The sequence below is a fragment of the Panulirus ornatus genome, chromosome 4 (genome assembly GCF_036320965.1).
Source record: "Panulirus ornatus isolate Po-2019 chromosome 4, ASM3632096v1, whole genome shotgun sequence".
Lineage (NCBI taxonomy): Eukaryota > Metazoa > Arthropoda > Malacostraca > Decapoda > Palinuridae > Panulirus > Panulirus ornatus.
This window is the reverse complement of record NC_092227.1, coordinates 72,693,676-72,716,680: the sequence shown is the minus strand read 5'-3', so window position 1 is coordinate 72,716,680 and position 23,005 is coordinate 72,693,676. Positions and strand designations below refer to the sequence as shown.

At 39.8% G+C, this 23,005-nt stretch overlaps 1 protein-coding gene and 1 long non-coding RNA gene across 9 annotated transcripts in view; one reads left to right on the top strand and one right to left on the bottom strand.

Annotated features, from left to right (window-relative positions):
* Nucleotides 1-23,005, bottom strand: part of LOC139767381 (uncharacterized) — a 332,929-nt gene that overhangs the window by 266,115 nt on the left and 43,809 nt on the right. The gene's annotated exons all lie outside the window — the stretch shown is intronic.
* Nucleotides 1-23,005, top strand: part of LOC139767314 (solute carrier family 15 member 1) — a 141,309-nt gene that overhangs the window by 99,343 nt on the left and 18,961 nt on the right. For all 8 annotated transcript variants that reach the window (XM_071696613.1, XM_071696631.1, XM_071696620.1 and 5 more), the window contains 3 exons: nt 8,433-8,555; nt 16,381-16,484; nt 19,446-19,586. In XM_071696613.1, the coding sequence (XP_071552714.1) occupies nt 8,433-8,555; nt 16,381-16,484; nt 19,446-19,586 (368 nt within the window). The remainder of the gene's footprint in view (nt 1-8,432; nt 8,556-16,380; nt 16,485-19,445; nt 19,587-23,005) is intronic.

The following is a 23,005-nucleotide window of genomic DNA, read 5'->3' as shown; positions in this document are numbered from 1 at the left end:
TGGTCTCCTGTTTCTCCTTCTTCCCTCCACCACTAACACGTATATCCTCTCTGTCAATCTTTTCTTGCTCATTCTCTCTATGTGTCCAAACCATTTCAATGCACCTTCTGCTCTCACAACACACTCATTTCATTACCACACATCTCTCTTACCCTATTATTACTTACTTGATCAAGCCACCTCACACCACATATTGTCCTCAAACATTTAATTTCCAACACATCCACCCTCCTCTGCACAACCCTATCTAAAGGCCCATGCCTTGCAACCATATAACATTGTTGGAAACACTATTCTTTCAAACATATATATACATTTTTATATATTTATTATACTTTGTCGCTGTCTCCTGGATTAGCGAGGTAGCGCAAGGGAACAGATGAAAGGATGGCCCAACCCTCCCACATGCACATGTGTATATATATACATGTCTGCACACACACATATACATACCTATATATTTCAACATATACATATATATACATACACATGTACACATGTACATTATTCATACTTGCTGCCTTTATTCATTCCCGTCACCACCCCGCCACACATGAAATGACTACCCCCACCCTCTGCAAGTGCACGAGGTAGCTCTAGGAAAAGACAACAAAGGCCACATTTGTTCACATCCGGTCTCTAGTTGTCATGTATAATGCACCAAAACCACAGCTCCTTTTCCATATCCAGGCCCCACAAAACTTTCCATGGTTTACCCCAGACACTTCACATGCCATGGTTCAATCCATTGACAGCATGTTGACCCCGGTATACCATATTGTTCCAGTTCACTCTATTCCTTGCACACCTTTAACCCTCCTGCATGTTCAGGCCCCGATCGCTCAAAATCTTTTTCACTCCATCCTTCCACCTCCAATTTGGTCTCCCACTTCTCCTTGTTCCCTCCATCTCAGACACATATATCCTCTTTGTCAATCTTTCCTTATTCATTCTCTCTCCATGTGACCAAACCATTTCAAAACACCCTCTTCTGCTCTCTCAACCACACTTTTTATTACCACACATCTCTCTTACCCTTTCATTACTTACTCAGTCAAACCACCTCATACCACATATTGTCCTCAAACATCTCATTTCTAACACATCCACCTTCCTCCGCACAACCCTATCTATAGCCGACATCTTACAACCATATAACATCGTTGGAACCACTATTCCTTCAAACATACCCATTTTTGCTCTCTGAGATAACGTTCTCGCCTTCCACACATTTTTCAACACCCCCAGAACTTTCACCCTCTCCCGACCCTGTGACTCATTTTCCCTTCCATGGTTCCATCTGCTGCCAAATCCACTCCCAGATATCTAAAACACTTCACTTCCTCCAGCTTTTCTCCATTCAAACTCAACCTCCCAATTGACCTATCCCTCAACCCTGCTGTACCTAATAACCTTACTCTTACTCACATTTACTCTCAGCTTTCTTCTTTCACACACTTTACTAAACTCAGTCACCAGCTCCTGCAGTTTCTCACCCGAATCAGCCACCACTGCTGTATCAACAGCCTTCTCATCCACAACAGAGTGCATACTTGCCCCTCTCTCCAAAACTCTTGCATTCACCTCTCTAACAACCCCATCCATAAACAAATTAAACCACCATGGAGACATCACGCACCCCTGCTGCAATCCGACATTCAATGGAAACAAATCACTTTCCTCTCTTCCTACTCATGCACTTGCATTACATCCTCGATAAAAACTTTTCACAGCTTCTCGCAACTTGCCTCCCACACCGTATACTCTTAATACCTTCCACAGAGCATCTCTATCAACTCTATCATATGCCTTTTCCAGATCTATAAATGCTACATACAGATCTATTTGTTTTTCTAAGTATTTCTCATATACATTCTTCAAAGCAAACACCTAATCCACACATCCTCTACCACTTCTGAAACCACACTGCTCTTTCTCAATATGATGCTCTGTACATGCCTTCACCTCTCGATCAATACCCTTGCATATAATATCCCACGAAAACTCAACAGACTTATACCTCTGTAATTTGAACACTCATCTTTATCCCCTTTGCCTTTGTACAATGGCACTATGCATGCATTCTACCAATCCTAAAGCACTTCACCATGAGCCATACATACATTGAATATCCTCATTAACCAGTCAACAACACAGTCACCCCCTTTTTTAATAAATTCCTATGCAATATCATCAGAACCCACCGCCTTACCGGCTTACATCTTCCACAGAGCTTTCACTACTTCTTCTCTGTTTACCAAAACATTCTCCTTGACCCCCTCACTTCACACACCACCTCATCCAAAACACCCTATATCCGCCACTCTATTATCTAAGACATTCAACAAACCTTCAAATACTCACTCCATCCCCCTCTCACATCAAAACTACTTGTTTTTACCTCCCCATTAGCCCCCTTCACCAATATTCCCATTTGTTCTCTTGTCTTACACACTATTTAACTCCTTCCAAAACATCTTTTTATTCTCCCTAAAATTTAATGATACTCTCTCCTCTCAACTTTCATTTGTCCTCTTTTTCACCTCTTGCACCTTTCTCCTGACCTCTTGCCTCTTTCTTTTATACATCTCCCAATCATTTGCACTATTTCCCTGCAAAAATCGTCCAAATGCCTCTCTCTTCTCTTTCACTAATAATTTTACTTTTCATCCCACCACTCACTACCCTTTCTAATCTGCCCACCTCCCACGCTTCTCTTGCCACAAGCATCTTTTGCGCAAGCCATCACTGCTTCCCTAAATACATCCCATTCCTCCCCTGCTCCCCTTACATCCTTTGCTCTCATCTTTTTCCATTCTGCACTCAGTCTCTCCTGGTACTTCCTCACACAAGTCTCCTTTCCAAGCTCACTTACTCTCACCACCCTCTTCACCCCAACATTCTCTCTTCTTTTCTGAAAACCCCTACAAATCTTGACCTTCGCCTCCATAAAATAATGGTCAGACATCCCTCCAGTTACACCTCTCAGCACATTAACATCCAAAAGTCTCTCTTTCATGCACCGATCAATTAACACGTTATCCAATAACGCTCTTTGGCCATCTCTCCTACTTACATATGTATACTTATCTATATCTCTCTTTTTAAACCAGGTATACCCAATAACCAGTCCTTTTTCAGCACACAAATCTACAAGTTCTTCATTTCCATTTACAACACTGAACACCCCATGTACACCAATTATTCCCTCAACTGCCACTTTAATGACCTTTGCATTCAAATCACCCATCATTATAAAACAGTCTCTTGCATCAAAACTGCTAACACACTCACTCAGCTGCTCCCAAAACACTTGCCTCTCATGATCTTTCTTCTCATGCCCAGGTGCATAGGCACCAATGATCAACCATCTTTCTCCATCTACTTTTAGTTTTACCCATATCAAACTAGACTTTACTTTCTTACACTCTATCACATACTCCCACAACTCCTCTTTCAGGAGTAGTGCTATTCCTTCCTTTGCTCTTGTCCTCTCACCAACCCTTGATTTTACTCCCAAGACATTCCCAAACCACTCTTCCCCGCTGCCAAGACATTCCCAAACCACTCTTCCCCTTTACCCTTGAGCTCTGTTTCACTCAGAGCCAAAACATCCAGATTCCTTTCCTTAAACATACCACCTATCTCTCCTCTTTATATATCCCGAGGATGTATATATAGGGGAGAAAGAATACTTCCCACGCATTCCCTGCGTGCCGTAGAAGGCGACTAAAGGGGACGGGAGTGGGGGGCTAGAAACCCTTCCCTCCTTATATCTTAACTTTCCTAAAGGGGAAACAGAAGGAGTCATACGGGGAGTGCTCATCCTCCTCATAGGCTCAGATTTGGGTGTCTAGATGTGCATGGATGTAACCAAGATGAGAAAAAAGGAGAAATAGGTAGTATGTTTGAGGAAAGGAACCTGAATGTTTTGGCTCTGAGTGAAACAAAGCTCAAGGGTAAATGGGAAGAGTGGTTTAGGAATGTTTTGGGAGTAAAGTCAGGAGTTGTGGGAGTATGTGATAGAGTGTAAGAAAGTAAACTCTAGATTGATATGGGTAAAACTGAAAGTGGATGGAGAGAGATGGGTGATTATTGGTGCCTGTGCACCTGATCATGAGAAGAAAGATCATGAGAGGCAAGTGTTTTGGGGGCAGCTGAGTGGGTGTTTTACCAGCTTTGATGCATGAGACCAGGTTATAGTGATGGGTGATTTGAATGCAAAGGTGAGTAATGTGGCAGTTGAGGGTATAATTGGTGTACATGGGGTGTTCAGTGTTGTAAATGGAAATGAAGAGCTTGTAGATTTGTGTGCTGAAAAAGGACTGGTGATTGGGAATACCTGGTTTAGAAATAAAGATATACATAAGTATACGCATGTAAGTAGGAGAGATGGCCAGAGAGCATTATTGGATTACGTGTTAATTGATAGGCAAGTGAAAGAGAGACTTTTGGATGTTAATGTGCTGAAAGGGGCAACTGGTGTGATGTCTGATCATTATCTTGTGGAGGCGAAGGTGAAGATATGTAGAGGTTTTCAGAAAAGAAGAGAGAATGTTGGGGTGAAGAGAGTGGTGAGAGTAAGTGAGCTTTAAAAGGAGACTTGTGTGAGGAAGTACCAGGAGAGATTGAGAGCAGAATGAAAAAACGTGAGAGCAAACTGCATAAGGAGAGTGGGGGAGGAATGGGATGTATTTAGGGACGCAGTGATGGCTTGAGCAAAAGATGCGTGTGACATGAGACGTGTGGGAGATGGGCAGATTAGAAAGGGTAATGAGTGGTGGATGAAGAAGAAAGATTGTTACTGAAAGAGAAGAGAGAGGCATTTGGACGATTTTTGCAGGTAAATAGTGCAAATGACTGGGAGATGTATAAAGGAAAGAGGCAAGAGGTCAAGAGAAAGGTGCAAGAGGTGAAAAAGAAGGCAAATGAGAGTTGGGGTGAGAGTACCATTAAATTCTAGGGAGAATAGAAAGATGTTTTGGAAGGATGTAAATAAAGTATGTAAGACAAGAGAACAAATGGGAACATTGGTGAATGGGGCAAATGGGTAGGAAATAACAAGTAGTGGTGAGGTGAGAGGGAGATGGAGTATTTGAAGGTTTGTTGAATATGTTTGATGATAGAGTGGCAGATATAGGGCGTTTTTGGTTGAGGTGGTGTGCGAAGTGAGAGTGTTAGGGAGAATGATTTGGTAAACAGAGAAGAGGCAGTGAAAGCTTTGTGGAAGATGAAAGCCAGCAATGCTTTGGATAGTATTGCATCCACACACGCACATATACACACCTATACATCTCAATGTATACATATATATATACACAGACATATACTATGCTTGCATAGTGCCATTGTGCAAAGGCAAAGGGGATAAAAGTTAGTGCTCAAATTACAGAGGTATAAGTTTGTTGAGTATTCCTGGGAAATTATATGGGAGGGTATTGATTGAGAGGGTGAAGGCATGTACAGAGCATCAGATTGGGGAAGAGCAGTGTGGTTTCAGAAGTGATAGAGGATGTGTGGATCAGGTGTTTGCTTCGAAGAATGTATGTGAAAAATACTTAGAATAGCAAATGGATTTGTCTGTAGCATTTATGGATCTGGAGAATGCATATGATAGAGTTGATAGAGATGCTCTGTGGAAGGTATTAAGAATATATGGTGTGGGAGCCAAGTTGTTAGAAGCAGTAAAAAGTTTTTATTGAGGATGTAAGGCATGTGTACGTATAGGAAGAGAGGAAAGTGATTGGTTCTCAGTGAATGTAGGTTTGCGGCAGGGATGTGTGATGTCTCCATGGTTGTTTAATTTGTTTATGGATGGGGTTGTTAGGGAGGTGAATGAAAGAATTTTGGAAAGAGGGGCAAGTATGCAGTCTGTTGTGGATGAGAGAGCTTGAGAAGTAAGTCAGTTGTTGTTCGCTGATGATACAGCGCTGGTGGCTGATTCATGTGAGAAACTGCAGAAGCTGGTGACTGAGTTTGGAAAAGTGTGTTAAAGAAGAAAGCTGAGAGTAATTGTGAATAAGAGCAAGGTTTTTAGGTACAGTAGGGTTGAGGGACAAGTCAAGTGGGAGGTAAGTTTCAATGGAGAAAAACTGGAGGAAGTGAAGTGTTTTAGATATCTGGGAGTGGATTTGGCAGCAGATGGAACCATGGAAGCGGAAGTGAATCATATGGTGGGGGAGGGGGCGAAAGTTCTGGGAGTGTTGAAGAATGTGTGGAAGTCGAGAACATTATCTTGGAAAGCAAAAATGGGTATGTTTGAAGGAATAGTGGTTCCAACAGTGTTATATGGTTGCAAAGGGTGGGCTCTAGATAGAGTTGTGCGGAGGAGGGTGGACGTGTTGGAAGTGAGATGTTTGAAGACAATATGTGGTATGAGGTGGTTTGATCGATTAAGTAATAATAGGGTAAGAGAGATGTGTGGTAATAAAAAGAGTGTGGTTGAGAGAGCAGAAGAGGGTGTTTTGAAATGGTTTGGTCACATGGAGAGAATGAGTGAGGAAAGATTGACAAAGAGGATATATATGTCAGTGGTGGAAGGAATGAGGAGAAGTGGGAGACCAAATTGGAGGTGGAAAGATGGAGTGACAAAGATTTTGAGTGATCAGGGCCTGAACATGCAGGAGGGTGAAAGGTGGGCAAGGAATAGAGTGAATTGGAACGATGTGGTATACTGGGGTCGACGTGCTGTCAATGGACTGAACCAGGGCATGTGAAGCCTCTGGGGTAAACCATGGAAAGTTCTGTAGGGACTGGATGTGGAAAGGGAGCTGTGGTTTCGGTGCATTATTACATGACAGCTAGAGACTGAGTGTGAACAGATGTGGCCTTTGTTGTCTTTTCCTAGTGCTAACTCACGCACATGAGGGGGGAGGGGTTTGGTATTTCATGCGTGGCAGGGTGGCAATGGGAATGAATAAAGGCATGAATTATGTACGTGTATATATGTATGTTTCTGTGTGTGTATATATATGTATACGTTGAGATGTATAGGTATGTATATATGTGTGTGTGGACGTGTATGTATGTATATACATGTGTATGTGGCTGGGTTGGGCCATTCTTTCATCTGTTTCCTTGCACTACCTCACTAATGCGGGAGACAGCGACAAAGCAAATTAATAATAATAATAATAATAATATAAATGCCCACATATGCACATAAATATACACATCACCATATACATACATAAGCATATGTAGACATACATACATAATGTATATATTCATACTTGCTTGCCTTCATCCATTGCTTTTGCTAACCCACCCCGCAGGAAAACAGAGAGAGAGAGAGAGAAACAAGTATATGTGTGTGAGCAGGAAGGATGGTACGTGGGCATTATTGGTGTGTCTGCTAATTGATAGGAGTGTTAAAGAAAGACTTTTGAATGTGAATATACTGAGAGGGCCAGCTGATGGGATGTCAGATCATTACCTTGTGGAGGTGAGGTTGAAGATTTTTAGACATTTTCAAAACAGAAGAAACACTACATGTGAGAAGACAGTAGTGAAAATCTGAGTCTGGAAGAGAGATGTGTGTGAAGAAATACCAGGAGAGATTGACAGTATAATGGCATGAGGTGATATATATTTTCATACTAGATTGCCATCGCTTGCATTAGAGGTAGTGCCAGGAACAGATGAAGATAGACTGCAGTCTCTCACAACCATTCTCTAGCTGTCATATGCAATGCATCAAAACCACAGCCCCCTATCCACAACCAGGCCCCACAGACCTTTCTATGGTTTCCTTATAATGGCATGAGTTGATATATATTTTCATACTAGATTGACATCGCTTGCATTAGAGGTAGTGCCAGGAACAGATGAAGATAGACTGCAATCTCTCACAGTCATTCTCTAGCTGTCATGTGCAATGCATCAAAACCACAGCCCCCAATCCACAACCAGGCCCCACAGACCTTTCTATGGTTTCCTTATAATGGCATGAGTTGATATATATTTTCATACTAGATTGCCATCGCTTGCATTAGAGGTAGTGCCAGGAACAGATGAAGATAGACTGCAATCTCTCACAACCATTCTCTAGCTGTCATGTGCAATGCATCAAAACCACAGCCCCCTATCCACAACCAGGCCCCACAGACCTTTCTATGGTTTCCTTTATTTGCTGAGCATGCCCTGCTTCAGTCCACTGACAGCACATCAACCCCTGTATACCTCATCATTCCAATTCTCTCTATCACATGCACATCTTTCACTCTCCTGCATGTTCAGATTGTGATCACTCCATCCTTCCATCTCCAATGGAATGGAGCAGTAAACAGTGCAGCATAGAGTTGGCACCATTATTGAAATTGTGTATTACTGTTCTTTTCCACATTTCTCTACATGTTTGTCAATATCTCTCATCATATTTGACATAATTTAATGTAATGGTATATGTCATTTGTGCTCTCATTTCCTTTTAGGTGTTCAAGAGTATTGAAATGAATAATACAAGTGAAGACCTGGACGTGACTTTGAATTTTGAGACTCCTTGTGGCAATGTTAACAGAATAGATCGGTCCACAATAAATGTATCAGAGGAAACGGTAAGAATATGTTTAGCTATTACTTTATTCTTCACAGGAATCAGTCAGTAAACATTGGTTATATGAAAGACCCAGTTTCTTTTGTGGTTAATGGATTAATATTTCATAAATGGGTAAACCCACCATCTGACCCTAAGGGCAGGATTCCCATGCACAAACCACTTGCCACTGTCTCACCTAAAACAAAGCTGATATCATGAATACAAAGCTATGATGCTATGATGTACACGAACAAACAAGAGCCAATTTACTCCCTACTCTCTGCCTACCATAGAGGCAGCCTGTGGCTTGTGTCCTCATCACTTGCATCTTTCTTCTTCATCTATGACTTGCAAGACCATTTCCTCAAACAGACTAAGAATCCTTTTATCAGTGCATACTTTTATATTCAGGAAACAATTGATTTGTTTGTTTCCTCAATATAATATTGTGTGTGAAGAACCCATGTCTTTTGGATGCATTTACAAGAGGTGGACCTCTTATTCCTTGTGTCCTCCTTTTATGTATCTAAGCACCTTCATCATGTGAATTTGTTTGTTTGTGTGTTTTTACCTTGGAAGTACTTTTCAAGGTATATTTTGATTCAGTTGCATTTTCTGTGCCTCTCAATTTTAGGCCATAATCATCAAGTCAGACTGTAGTGTCACCTGATGGCACCTCTTGTTACCTGACAACAGCAAGGTGGCCTCACATCTGTAGTAGTTGCTTTTATAATCCACATTTGCAATTTAGATAAGATCAGCTTGTGCCCTGTAAGACTTATTTGTACTGTACAGCAAGGGAGTTCTACACTTGGGCCTAATCACTTGAATTTTCTCAACTATTTTATAATTCTTTAGAAAGTATTCTGTGAGAATTTACAATTTTAACACCTGCCTTATTCTTTTCATCCACTAATCTTATACTGTAAAAGTACTCATCTTTTTCAGGAAGTTTCTTGCTTAGTTTCTTGTTATGGCCTCTGGCAGCTCTGTCGTTGCATCTTTAGATCTGTTCCCTAGAACATCGTCAAACTAGTTTAGAGACTAGAAGACTGTGATCAAATCACTCCTTACTATTCTCTTTTGCCACGTTGAGCAAATTTATGGCCTCTAATCTTACATTGTAGCTTAGCTTTCTTGATTCTGTTGTCATCTTTGTTGCCTTCCCTGGGTCAACTCTGTTAGTTCCTCAAGCTTTTTGAAGTACAGTAAATAAACTTCAGAAGCATAGTCTAGTTTTGGCTTAATTCATGCTGGGAATAATTTGCTAAACATTTCTTATACACAAGCTTTCATTGTACTTCCAATATTTGTCAGCAGACAGTCTGTCTCCTTTACAGATGAAGCTCTGGTGACAGGTTGGGTTAACTGTCACTTGATAATATTTATACTGAGGCCTTCTTTCACTGAGCTCCATCCTCACTGATCTGCATTTACTCACATGGAATTTCATTGACCATTTATCAAATCAATTTTATTTTTCAAAGCAATTCACATCATTCTTACTGCCCTCATGACCATGGAATCATCCAAAAACATACTGAGCTATGAATTGTCTGGCAAACTATGTACATAGATCACGAAGAACACTGGCTCTAGGACTGAACCTGCAGCGCACTAAGTGTGATCCCATCCCTGTATATCATTTTTTTTTTATTTCTCATACTTAATTGCCATCTCCTGCAGCATTGAGGTAGCACAAGGAAACAGATGAGGCATGGCCCAACCCACCCACATACACATGTATATACATAAGCGCCCATACACGTACATATACACACATATACATTTCAATGTATACATACATATACATACACAGACATATACATATATACACATGTACGTAGTCGTAATTGCTGCCTTCATCCATTCCTGTCACCACCCTGCCACTCATGAAATAGCATTCCCCACCCCCCTCCAGCAAGGTAATGCCAGGAAAAGACAAAAAAGGCCACATTCGTTCACACTCAGTCTCTAGCTGTCGTGTGTAATGCAAGGAAACCACATCCAGGCCCCACAGACCTTTCCATGGCTTACCCCAGACACTTCACATGCCCTGGTTCAATCTACTGACAGCACGTCGAACCCAGTATACCACATCGTTCCAATTCACCCTATTCCTTGCATGCCTTTCACCCTCCTGTATGTTCAGGCCCTGATCGCTCAAAATCTTTTTCACTCCATCCTTCCACTTCCAACTTGGTCTCCTGCTTCTCCTTCATCTCTGACACATATATCCTCTTTGTCAATCTTTCCTCACTCATTCTCTCCAAACCAACACACCCTCTTCTGCTCTCTCAACCACGCTCTTTTTATTACCATACATTTCTCTTACCCTTTCATTACTTAATCAAACCACCACACACCACATTTTGTCCTCGAACATTTTATTTCCAACACATCTTCCCTCCTCCGCACAACCAGAGCAACCATATAACATTGTTGGAACCATTATTCCTTCAACATACCCATTTTTGCTGTCCAAGATAACATTCTCACCTTCCACACATTCTTTAACACTCTCAAAACCTTTGCCCCTCCCCCACCCTGTGACCCTCTTCTGCTTCCATGATTCCATCTGCTGCTAAGTCCACTTCCAAATATCTAAAACACTTCACTTCCTCCAGTTTTTCTCCATTCAAACTTACCTCCCAATTAACTTGTCCCTCAACCCTACTGAGCCTAAAAACCTTGTTCTTATTCACACTTGCTTCCAACTTCTTTCACAAACTTTACCAAACTCAGTCACCAGCTTCTGCAGTTTCTCACCCGAAACACCCACCAGCATTGTATCATCAGTGAACAACTGACTCACTTCCCAAACCCTCTCATCCCAAACAGACTGCATACTTGCTCCTCTCCAAAACTCTTGCATTCATCTCCCTAACCACCCCATTTGTAAACAAATTAAACAACCATGGAGACATCACACACCCCTGCCACAAACCGACATTCACTGGGAACCAATCACTTTCCTCTCTTCCTACTCATACACATGCCTTATGTCCTTGAAAAAAACTTTTCTCTGCTTCTAGCAACTTACCTCCCACACTAAATACTCTTAAAACCTTCCACAAAGCATCTCTATCAACCCTATCATATGCCTGCTCCGTCAACCCTATCATATGCCTGCTCCAAATCCATAAATGCTACATACAAATCCATCTGTTTTTCTAAGTATTTCTCATATATATTCTTCAAAGAAAACACCTGATCCACACATCCTCTACCACTTCTGAAACCACACAGCTCTTCCCCAATCTGATGCTCTGTACATACCTTAACCCTCTCAATCAATACCCTCACATATAATTTCCCAGGAATACTCAACAAACTTATGCCTATGTAATTTGAACACACACCTTTATCCTCTTTGCCTTTGTACAGTGGCACTATGCATGCCTTCTGCCAGTCTTCAGGCACTTCACCATGATACATACGTAAATTGAATATCCTTACCAACCAAAAAACAACACAGTCACCTCCTTTTTTTAAATAAATTCCACTGCAGTACCATACAAACCCAATGCCTTGCTAGCTTTCACCTTCCGCAAAGCTTTCACTACCTCTCCTCTTTTTACCAAACCATTCTCCCTGACCCTCTCACTTCACACACCAACCTGGCCAAAACACCCTATATCTGCCACTCTATCATCCAACACATTAAACAAACCTTCAACATGCTCACTCCATCTCCTTCTCACTTCATCACTACTTGTTATTACCTCCCCATTTGCCCCTTTCACTGATGTTCCCATTTGATCTGTTGTCTTATGCACTTTATTTACCTCCTTCTAAAAGATCTTTTTATCTTCCCTAAAATTCAGTGATACTCTCTCACCCTAGGATTACGTCAAGTATTTGCTGGAAAAGAAGACAGCATCTTGATTAACAAAAATAGTGCACCTTTCTCTTGACCTACTGCCACTTTCTTTTATACATCTCCCAGTCGTTTGAACTACTTCCCTGCAAAAATCATTCAAACACCTCTCTCTCTTATCTTTCACTAACAATCTTACTTCATCCCACCACTCACTACCTTTTCTAATCTACCCACCTCCCACCTTTCTCATGCTAGATGCATCTTTTGCATAAGCTATCACTGCTTTCCTGAATACATCCCATCCCTGTAATGGACAGTTATTTCACTTTAGGGCCTGTTGGGAAAATTTTTAGCACTGTGCATCGGTAGTATCATAACCAATGAGGTGCTGCTACTGTGAAAAGTAAAAAAGAAGCTCAAAATTGGGAAAAGTTATTAATTTTCAGTACTTCACTGGATACTCTAGTTTTACTAGAGTACCCATGTTTCACCCTGCCCTCTTGTGGTGACCTTGTTATTATACCCCTTAAAGGTAGGACTAAATGGGAAGGAGCTGCCCAACTACATCAGGGCTATACTTTTAAATCTAGACAAACACCAGAGGTGTGCTGCCACATTTTAGTCTTCTAACAATTTTGGAGCCTCATTGCCTCTGGAAGCACTGCACTGGAGTTGCCCTCTGCCAGCGACCTGTCAAGGGTGAGGCACAAAAGCTAGAAGCAGCACTGGAGTCTGTCAGTTATGCCAAGGATTAAAAGAGAGGAGCAGTTGTGGGGATGACTGGTGAGAGTAAAAGGAGGAAGCTTGTGGAGAAGTTTAAAAGTATTAACATGGATGTGCTAGGGATTGGGGAAACTCATATCCTTGGGCATAGTGTGAGGAGTGAAAATGGGAATGAATGCAAATTATGAGAGGGCATGGAAGGAGGTGTAGTATGGACAAAAATAAATTAAAATTATCAGGGAAGAGGAAAAGAAGGATGTGCAATTCTGCTATCACCAAGAGTGTGGGAGAGTGTTACAGAGCATGGATGGAATGGATCAAGAATAGTTTGGGTGAAAGGAAAGATTGGGATTGTGAAGTATGCCTGGGTATGTTTATATGCACCTGTAAATGCGAAGACTGTATGAGGTAAGGATGAAATGAAGCTTTTTTTGGAGCCTTCAAGGAGGATAAGCACTCCCTGCCTGGCTCCTCCTTCAGTTTCCTATTTTAGAAAATGAAATACAATACTCAAGCACCACCTTTTGCAGTTTCTTTTTTGAATCTGCTGCCAGTGCTACACCATCATAAAAAGACAATTGATTCACTTACGTTACTAGTCCCTCTCATCCTACACTCACTGCATACTTGACCCTCTTTCCAAGACTGTCACATTTACCTCCCTCACCACCCCATCCATAAAAAATTGAACAACCATAGTGACATCACACACCTGTGCTGCAAAACAACCTTCACTTGGAACCATTCACTCTCCTCTCTTCCTGCTCATACACATGCCCTACACCTTTGATAAAATCTTCTCACGGCTTTTAGCAGCTTTCCTACAACACCATATATTCTTAAGACCTTCCACAGAGAACATCCATGAACTGTATCATATGCTGCTTTCTCCATATCATAAATACAACTTACAAATCTACAAATCCATATGTTTTTCTAAGTATTTCTCATTCACATTTTTTAAAGAAAACATCTGATCCACACATCTCCTATCACTTCTGAAACTACACTGCTCTCTCTGATATGATGCTCTGTATATGCCTTCACCTCTCAATCAATACCCTTTCATATGACTTAATACATAAGCTCAACAAACTTATACCTCTGAAGTGTGAACTCTCACCTATATCCCCCTTACCTTTATACAGTGGCACTATACATGCATTCTGCCAATCCTCAGGCACCTCACAGTGATCCATACATACACTGAAAATCCTTAACAACAGAAACAAAGTCATCCCCCTTCTTAATAAATTCAATTGCAAGACCATCCACTCCAGCCGCCTTTCCACATTTCATCTTATGCGAGGTTTTCACCACCTTCTCCTTCTTCACCAAACCACTGCCTATGACTCTTTCACTTTGCATACCATCCCAACCCAAACACATTACACATACTACTCTATCTCAAAGCACATTTAACAGGCCTTCAAAATACTCACTCCAGTTCCTTGCTTCATCACTACTTGTTATCACTTCCTCTTTTGTCCCCTTCACCAATGATCCCATTTGTTCTCTTGTCTTTCGTACATTGGTTACCTCCTTCCAAAATATCATCTTACCCTATCTGAAGTTAAATGATACTCACTTCCCCTATTCTCATTTTGCCCTCTTTCTCAACCCGTGCACCTTCCTCTTGACCTCCTGCCACTTTCTTTTTATACATCCCCCAATCATTTGCACTTCTTCCCAGTACATGCTGCCCAAATGTCTCTCTTTTCTCATTCATTAGCATCTTTGATTCTTCATCCCACCACTCACTTCCCTTTCTAATCTGCCAACCACCCACCTTTTGCATGCTATGTGCATCTCCAGCGCACATCAGCACTGCTTCCCTAGATACCTCCCATTTCTCACTCACTCCTCTTGCTTCACTGACTCTTATCTTTTGCCATTCTTCACTCAATCTCTCCTGGTATTTCTTCCCATGAATCTCTTTTCCACGTTCACTTACTCTGATCAAAAAATTTTCTTCTTTTTCTTAAACCACTACAAATCTACATCTTTGCCTCAACAAGATAGTGAACAGACATCCCACCAGTTGCCCCTCTTAGCACATTTTCATCTGAAAGTCTCTCTTTTACATGCCTATCTATCAGTATATAATCCAATAATGCCCACTGACCATCTCTCCCACTCACATGTGCTTACTTGTGTATATCCTTCTTTTTAAACCAGTTATTCCCAGTCACCATTCCTTTTTCATTACACAACTTCACAAGATCTTCACCATTTCCATTCATAAAACTGAATACCCCATGCCTTCCAATTGTACCCACAACTGCCACATTACTCTCTTTCGCATTTAAATCACTCATCATTAATATCTGGCTTACGTTGAAATTGCTAACACACTCACTCGGCTGCTTGCAAAGCACTTGCCTATCGTGCTCTTTCTTCTCATGGCCAGGTTCATAAGCATAAATCATCATCCATCTCATGCCAACCCCTTTCAGTTTTACCCATATCAATCTAGAATGTACTTCCTGCTTCATGAGTATTGCTACTCCTTCCATAGCTCTTGTCCTTTCACCAACCCCTGACTTTACTTCCAAGACATTTCCAAACCATTCTTCACCTTTACCCATGACTGAGTTTTGCTTCACTCAGAGACTGAACATCCAGGTTTCTTTCCTTAAACATACTACCTATCTCTCCTCTTTTCTTTTCTTGGTTACTTATACACACATTTAGACACCTCCATATCATGTGTATTTAGATATAAGGAAACAGGAATAAGAAATAAGTAAGGGAAATGGGAAATGCATTTTTAAAGATATTGTAAAATTAGGCATTGAGTGGCAGATCACAAAATGGATGCATTGCAAATGGTATCAAAGATAAGATTTCTTAATTTCCCACAGCACTTTTTCAGTGGGTGATTAAAAGTCAGATGATTTAATACCTAACTTTTTCCTGGTTTTATTTCTTATTATAAGTAGGGACTGTTTCACAAGCATGAATGCCAAATCGGCAGAAAGAATCCTTTATTACAGGTATTAAGCATGTTCTTTGGTCCTCAGTTTTTCAGCCATTTAAGAAAGTTGAAGGCTACATTCACTACCTTACACTTAATGTAGACAGCATACATAAATTTAAAAAGTTGCATGACAGTAAAGAATTTTCAAAAGATAGGACCCCAAGAGTGTAAAACTCCCTCCCCATACAGTACAAAAAAGCAGTTACTTAGTGTGGAAGCAGGCACACATGCTATAAACTGAAAACACTTAAATCAGTTAAACTTTAGTTGTGGTCATTAAACTTAAGATTATGTTATTAATTTTTGTTTCTGTAATAGGCACATGTTGTTCTGATCACAGCTGACTCCAATATTGCTAAGATGGTCAACATCAATACTCCTGATGATATTGAGAAATCTGGTACTGGACTTCCAAAGCTGAGGTATCTTCCTACCTTTTTTCTTTGTAACTTTGCTGTAGTTCTGACTAGAATATCGATTAGTCAACCTTAGCACATAGATTACATGCTATCCCTGTTGAATATCAAAAGGAAACAGCAGTATGTAGTTGTTAGGATTAATGACATATGTATTAGCTACGTGAAAGACCTAACTTTGCTCTTACATGGGCATTAAGGTTGGAGAAGCATTATTTCATACAGTGTATCCTGAATTAGATACTGACAGATGAAAGCTATAAAAACCAGCCTTTCTAGAAAGATGCCACTTCCTTAATAATATCAATCTATCTCTCTATATCTCTGATGCCCGTTCCTTCCAAGAACTCCCACCAAGGGGTGGGCACAGCAGAAGAATCTCTACATAGCCTTGTACTTATATGCCTTCCTTGTATATGCCATTCCATTCATTCTTCCACCATTTCTTTCCCTTTGGTACTTTTCCATTCTATTTCCACCCATCACAGATGGTCTTCCTCTCACACAAACCCCTTTAATTGTATTATCTTATGCTCTCCACATGTCCAGCCACCTCAAAATACTATGTTTCATCCACTCTATTATTCATTCCCTTTGCATTCCCTACCATGCTGCATCTCATTTCTTTCTTCATTCCATCTCTTCATAAAACATGCCCCCCTATCAAATAGCTCTTTTTCACTGCCTGGATTCTTGACCCCTTTAACTCATTCCATGTCCATGTTTCAGCTGCATAGGTCAGGGTCAAGAGGACCATGCTGTCCCTTATCCTCTCTTCATCTCCATGCATACGCCTCTACTCTACACTTTTTCACTCAAAAAGGTTTTGCAAAATCTATACTTCCACTCTGTTTCCTTTCAAACACCATTACTTTACTTCTCTTCACATTACCTTCATCTGCTACACTTGGACACATCATAAAACAAACTTACAAACTTTTGTAACTCCTCTTCACTCTCAGCAAACAAGATGGTATCAGCTACAAACAGGCTTGTCACAGGCTACTTTACCTCACCACCACACTCCATCTCTCCTCCCCCTTTCCCTAGCTTTGCTTTCACCTCTCTTATCACTCCATCCATATGTGTGTTAAAAAGCCACGGCTACATTACACAGCCCTGCCTCACACCAACATGTATACGGAAACTTTCACTCAACTCTACATCCACATTTCTCTTACCCTTTCATTACTTACTCGATTAAACCACCTCACACCACATATTGTCCTCAAGCATTTCATTTCCAACACATCCAACCTCCTTCACACAACTCTATCTATAGCCCATGCCTCATAATCATATAACGTTGTTGGAGCCACTATTCCTTCAAACTTACCCATTTTTGCCCTCCAAGATAATGTTCTCGCCTTCCACTCATTCTTCAATGCTCCCAGAACCTTCGCCCCCTCCCCCACCCTATGACACTTCAACTTCCATGGTTCCATCCACTGCCACGTCTACTCCCAGATATCTAAAACACTTCACTTCTTCCAGTGTTTCTCCATTCAAACCCACCTCCCAATTAACTCTTCCCTCAACCCTACTGAACCTAATAATCTTGCTCTTATTCACATTTACTCTCAGTTTTCTTTTCACACACTTTACCAGACTCAGTCACCAACTTCTGCAGTTTCTTCTTTTTCATACATATTCGCCATTTGCTGCATTAGCAAGGTAGCATTAAGGGCAGAGGACTGAGCCTTAGAGGGAATATCCTAACTTTTTTATACTTTTAAATACCAGCTTGTCATAAAGGAAAATTATCTATATTCTTTTAAGTTTTTATATTTTGTACACGTGAATTGACTCTGCTAACAATACTGCTGTGTGAGAGTAAAAAGAAATCTTGATATGTAGTTTAAGTCAGTCCAGATGAACCCAGAATGGATTGTAATTGAATGTGTATGGAAAATCTGTATTATTCATCAAGTAAGACTTGTGCCAAGAGCTGCACACTAATCCTGTCTTTCTGGCAAAATCTTGCAGGCTCCCTTGACTATCATGTCATCTGCTGTATGTTCTACACGACAATTATATCCTAACATACAATTATCCTTGTGCCTCTAATAATTTCTCCCATTAAATATCCTCTTCATACCTTCATTCTTCATACTGTCTTTCTTCCTTACTCTAACCTTAGTAAGTTATACACCTTTGCAGTCTTATTTTTTGCTTATCCTATCCTTTACAAGTTTTGGTGTCACTTCCATTCAGAGTAAAAAAAAAAAGGACTCTGGCATGCATATTTGTTGGTCACTCTATCCTTGGAACTGTTTCATTTACTAAAACCATGTAATTTTGATTACAAAAGTGCACTTTCAGTATTTCTTTTGCATGACCCAGTTCTTAAATTCAGCTTTCCTTTGTACTCCTATTACTATTCTCCAGCAGATAACCTCATCCACAGCTTTCAGTTCTTCACCATTTAAACTAATATTACATAGTGGCATCTCATCTCTTTTATAAACTACAGCCATAGTTTTAATTGTATTCACATGTAGCATCCTCCCATTAAATACTACTTTTCTGTCAAACTTCTCTCTTGAATTACTTCAGCTACATACATTACCTTCTGTATGCAACTACTGTGGTACCTTCTGTTGCTTCACTATGATTTAGCAGTACACCACTATTGCATCACCTTGCTTTCATCTTGCATAACATTCTGGCTGTAAACCATTTTATAACAGTGAATCATTGCTTAACTTTGACAAACTTTCCCATCTCAAACCACGTACTAAGATTTCTTTGGCTATTAATTGTACTTTTTTCATATCCATATTTTTCTTTATAATTTGCATTCCATTTTGCTTGATAATAGTTTTCCTTTTTTCTAAAGACAGATTGTACAGTTTCTTGTCACATCTGGACTGAAATCATCACTTGATCATAACCATATCTCTTGCTTATTATAGGATTTGCCTGTTTGACATAATAAAATTTTCTAATTTGCATATCTTTCCCTAGGATGCTGTTCAACATTGAAATGGTACCCTTTAATTCATCAGTGCTGCTACAGGGAAAGACAGAAAAATACAAATTTTATATTGAAGAAACAGAGCAGGGATACATCTCAGGCACAGATTTCCAGGAGGTTGAACCTGACAGGTAAATAAGAGATTAAATGTACTGAAATAACTATAGTTTCTTGTACACTCTAAAATTTACTAAATCCAAACTTCTGTTTTGCCATAACTTTTCAGTCCATTCTGTTATTGCTATTTCTTTACTTGATTCTTCTATTTCCAACTCAACAGAACTTGAAAGATATGAACTTACATGCCTATCTAGCCAAAACATCTGGATCCTGACCAGCAACTGGCTTCCATATTCTAAACCATCAGGACTTTCAAAAGCAAATGCAGCAACAGCTGTTTGATTGATTAATACCTAAGAAAAACTGAACCATCAGGACTTTCAGAAGCAAATGCAGCAACAGCTGTTTGATTGATTAATACTTAAGAAAAACTGTGTGCGGGCAAATGTCTATTACATACACATAGACTGATTCATTGCAAATTCTATATGAAAGGGTAATTCCCCTACATAAAAAGGAGATCACCTTACAGAATATCTCAATGTCATATATTATAAAAAATTTTTCAGTTTTCTCCATATTTGTGGGAGGGCACTGAACTGACATATAGCAGGCCCCTATATATGATTATTTTGAATTCGCTCCAGGTATGATTTTTTTTCTACATTCTATTCATACACATTACACAATGTTTATCTTTTGTTCAAGGTGTGATTTACCACATCCCATACATATTTATTACATATGTATTATTTTGTATTTCTGCAATATTTTTCATATGTTTGCCATTCCCCAGGCTAGCAAGGTAAAGCCAGGAACAGATGAAGAAATGGTCTCATTCACTCACAACCATTCTCTAGTTGTCATGTATAATATACCAAAACCAGAGCCCCCTATCCACAACAAGGTTTCACCAACCTTTCTTTAGTTTCACTAATTATTTATGTATTTATCATGTACATGGAGGACATTAATCACAATCACATAAATATAGGAAAAGGAACCTTATTTTCTTAGAAAGATGGAAAAATAGAAAGAATAATATAGGAGAAATTGTTTCTTTTACCATGAAATTGTTTACTACAGTGACTCCATACACACTGCTTTCTGAAATGATGATGCAGTTAAATTTTCTCAGATAATTTAGAAAAATAGAAAGATTAATATAAGAGAAATTGTTTCTTTTACTGAGAAATTGCTTAATACAGTGACTCCATACACACTGCTCTCTGAAATGATGATGCAGTTAAATTTTCTCTGACAATTTAGAGTTTATTTCGTTCCTAGTTACATCTATGGGTAATATGTGGAATCTTACACCACCTGTGAATTTAAATGAAGGTGCATATTCATGATGATGGCAGGTGCATCATTCTACTTGCAGTCATAGTAGTGGCACAACACAGTGAAGAGATTAATGGTCTGCAAGGGAAGACTATTCACTTACTTTCATAAACTATAGTATCCACTAAAATGTAAAAGTATCTTCACAGTGTAAGGAAAATTTACATGTCTTTTCATCATGATAGTGGCACAACACATTGAAAAGGGTAATGGTCTGCAAGGGAGACTATAAGACTATTCACATACTTTCGTAAACCATATAGTATCCACTAACATGTGAAAGTGTCTGCACAGTGCGAGGATACTTCACATTTTCATAAACCACATAGTATCCACTAAAATGTGAAAGTATCTGCACAGTGCGAGGATACCTCACATGTCTTAGTTCAAGATGTCCCATGCTCTAATGTTGAACAGATTCTATAATGTTGGGGAAAATGCGAGACAATCCAGGTGCTAGAGTATGAGTACGGTAGACTGACAGTGTTAAACCACACAAGTCCATCTAGCGTTCAGCTGAGCTAAACCTCCTATCCAAGGATAGGCTTCTTTACTGTGTGTGCCATGTACTAGTGCCTTGGAACTCTCCCTGGTAACTACCAGTTGTACCTATCCAGGGGCATTTAATCTCACTCCATCTTATGGAAGTAAAGAGGAAAGGTTGAGTGACAGGAGAAATCAAAGGGAAGTTTGGTAAGGAATGAGGAGAGAATTGCTCAATAGGCTTCCCTTTCAGGAAGAAAATGTTTAACAAATTTCAAAACCAAATTCCTTCCTTAGCATGGATTCCCCTGTTAACTGCATAAGCTTTGAGTGTATGGACACAAAAAGGCAGCAGTGCTCCTCTTGATCTTACTCTTATGATGCTGTAGTTGAATGATTTTAGGTGTCTAGCTACAGCCCCCTCATTTTCATGCATTAAGTGTCTGGAAGGTCTGAACACTAGTATCATGATATGAAGGTATAGGCTGAAATCCAGGAAGCCCAATATCCTTTGACTTACAAGAACAGATTCCTGAGGTAGTGTATATGAATCCCACTTTGCTTACATTGTGAGCTTTGATGTTCACAACTAGCCTTGATGACAATATTGTTGTCACTATAAGTGCTGCAATGTTCCATGCGAATAGCATTTTCTTGTAGCTAAGACATATAAACATTAAATCTCTTGCATATTGATGAGTTTTGTCATTATACACATATAATGTGTTGAATGAACATACACTGTGTTGGTACAGGTTGAGAATCTTCTATCCAAAATTTCATAAACCAAAAAGCTAAAAAAACTGAAAGTAAACTTCCCAGGCAAAGCAGGTCTCACCTAGCAGGCCTGACCAAGGAATATCTAGTAAGGAAGTATAACTCTATAAGAATCATTTGATGCCAATAGCAGTAACTAATATCTGATTTACTTAATCTTTCTGGCATAAGATGGCATCACAATGATCAGATGTAATCTGCCTGTTGTCTGCTTTGTTTACATGTTTGAATTATTGCTACGGTTCCATGAAGAAGGAAAGGCTGTATTGCTTGCCAAAAAGACAAATCCAAATACAGGCAACTGAAGTATTATCAATTTTCTAAAATTTCTAAAAGGTAAATATAAAACGATCCTGTGCATGGATAGTTTAGGTTTCAAATAATTATAATTAAACACTTGGTACAAAGGCATTAGGCATTTGTACCCAATGTTAGGTTAAACTTTGCCCTTGACCACACAGGGTGAGCTGTCAAATAGTCAGTATTCTGATAATTCAAAAATTCCAAAATCCTAAACAATCTTGGACCCATACATTTCATATAATGGATTTTTTACTCATGTATGGCCAAGACCTTAAGATTAAGTTGAATTTTAACAGTCTAATATCGAAATGTAAGTAGAGTATCTTTTTTCAGCACAAGATGATCCATTAGTTACATGGATGACAAATGATGAAAAAGAAGAGCAAAGGGGTTTCATTTACTGTGGCAGTGGATGAAAGGTTGAAGTAAAGTTGTGAGAGGATTCTTAAGAGAATAAGCATTTTGCAGTTCTTGTGGGATGAGGATCAGGGAGAAGTGGAGGTATGGTGTAAGGAAGAAACGAGAGGGGGGAAAAGTGTTGCCAAGAGAGAAGATGAAGAATCAAAAACAATGCAAGGTAGTA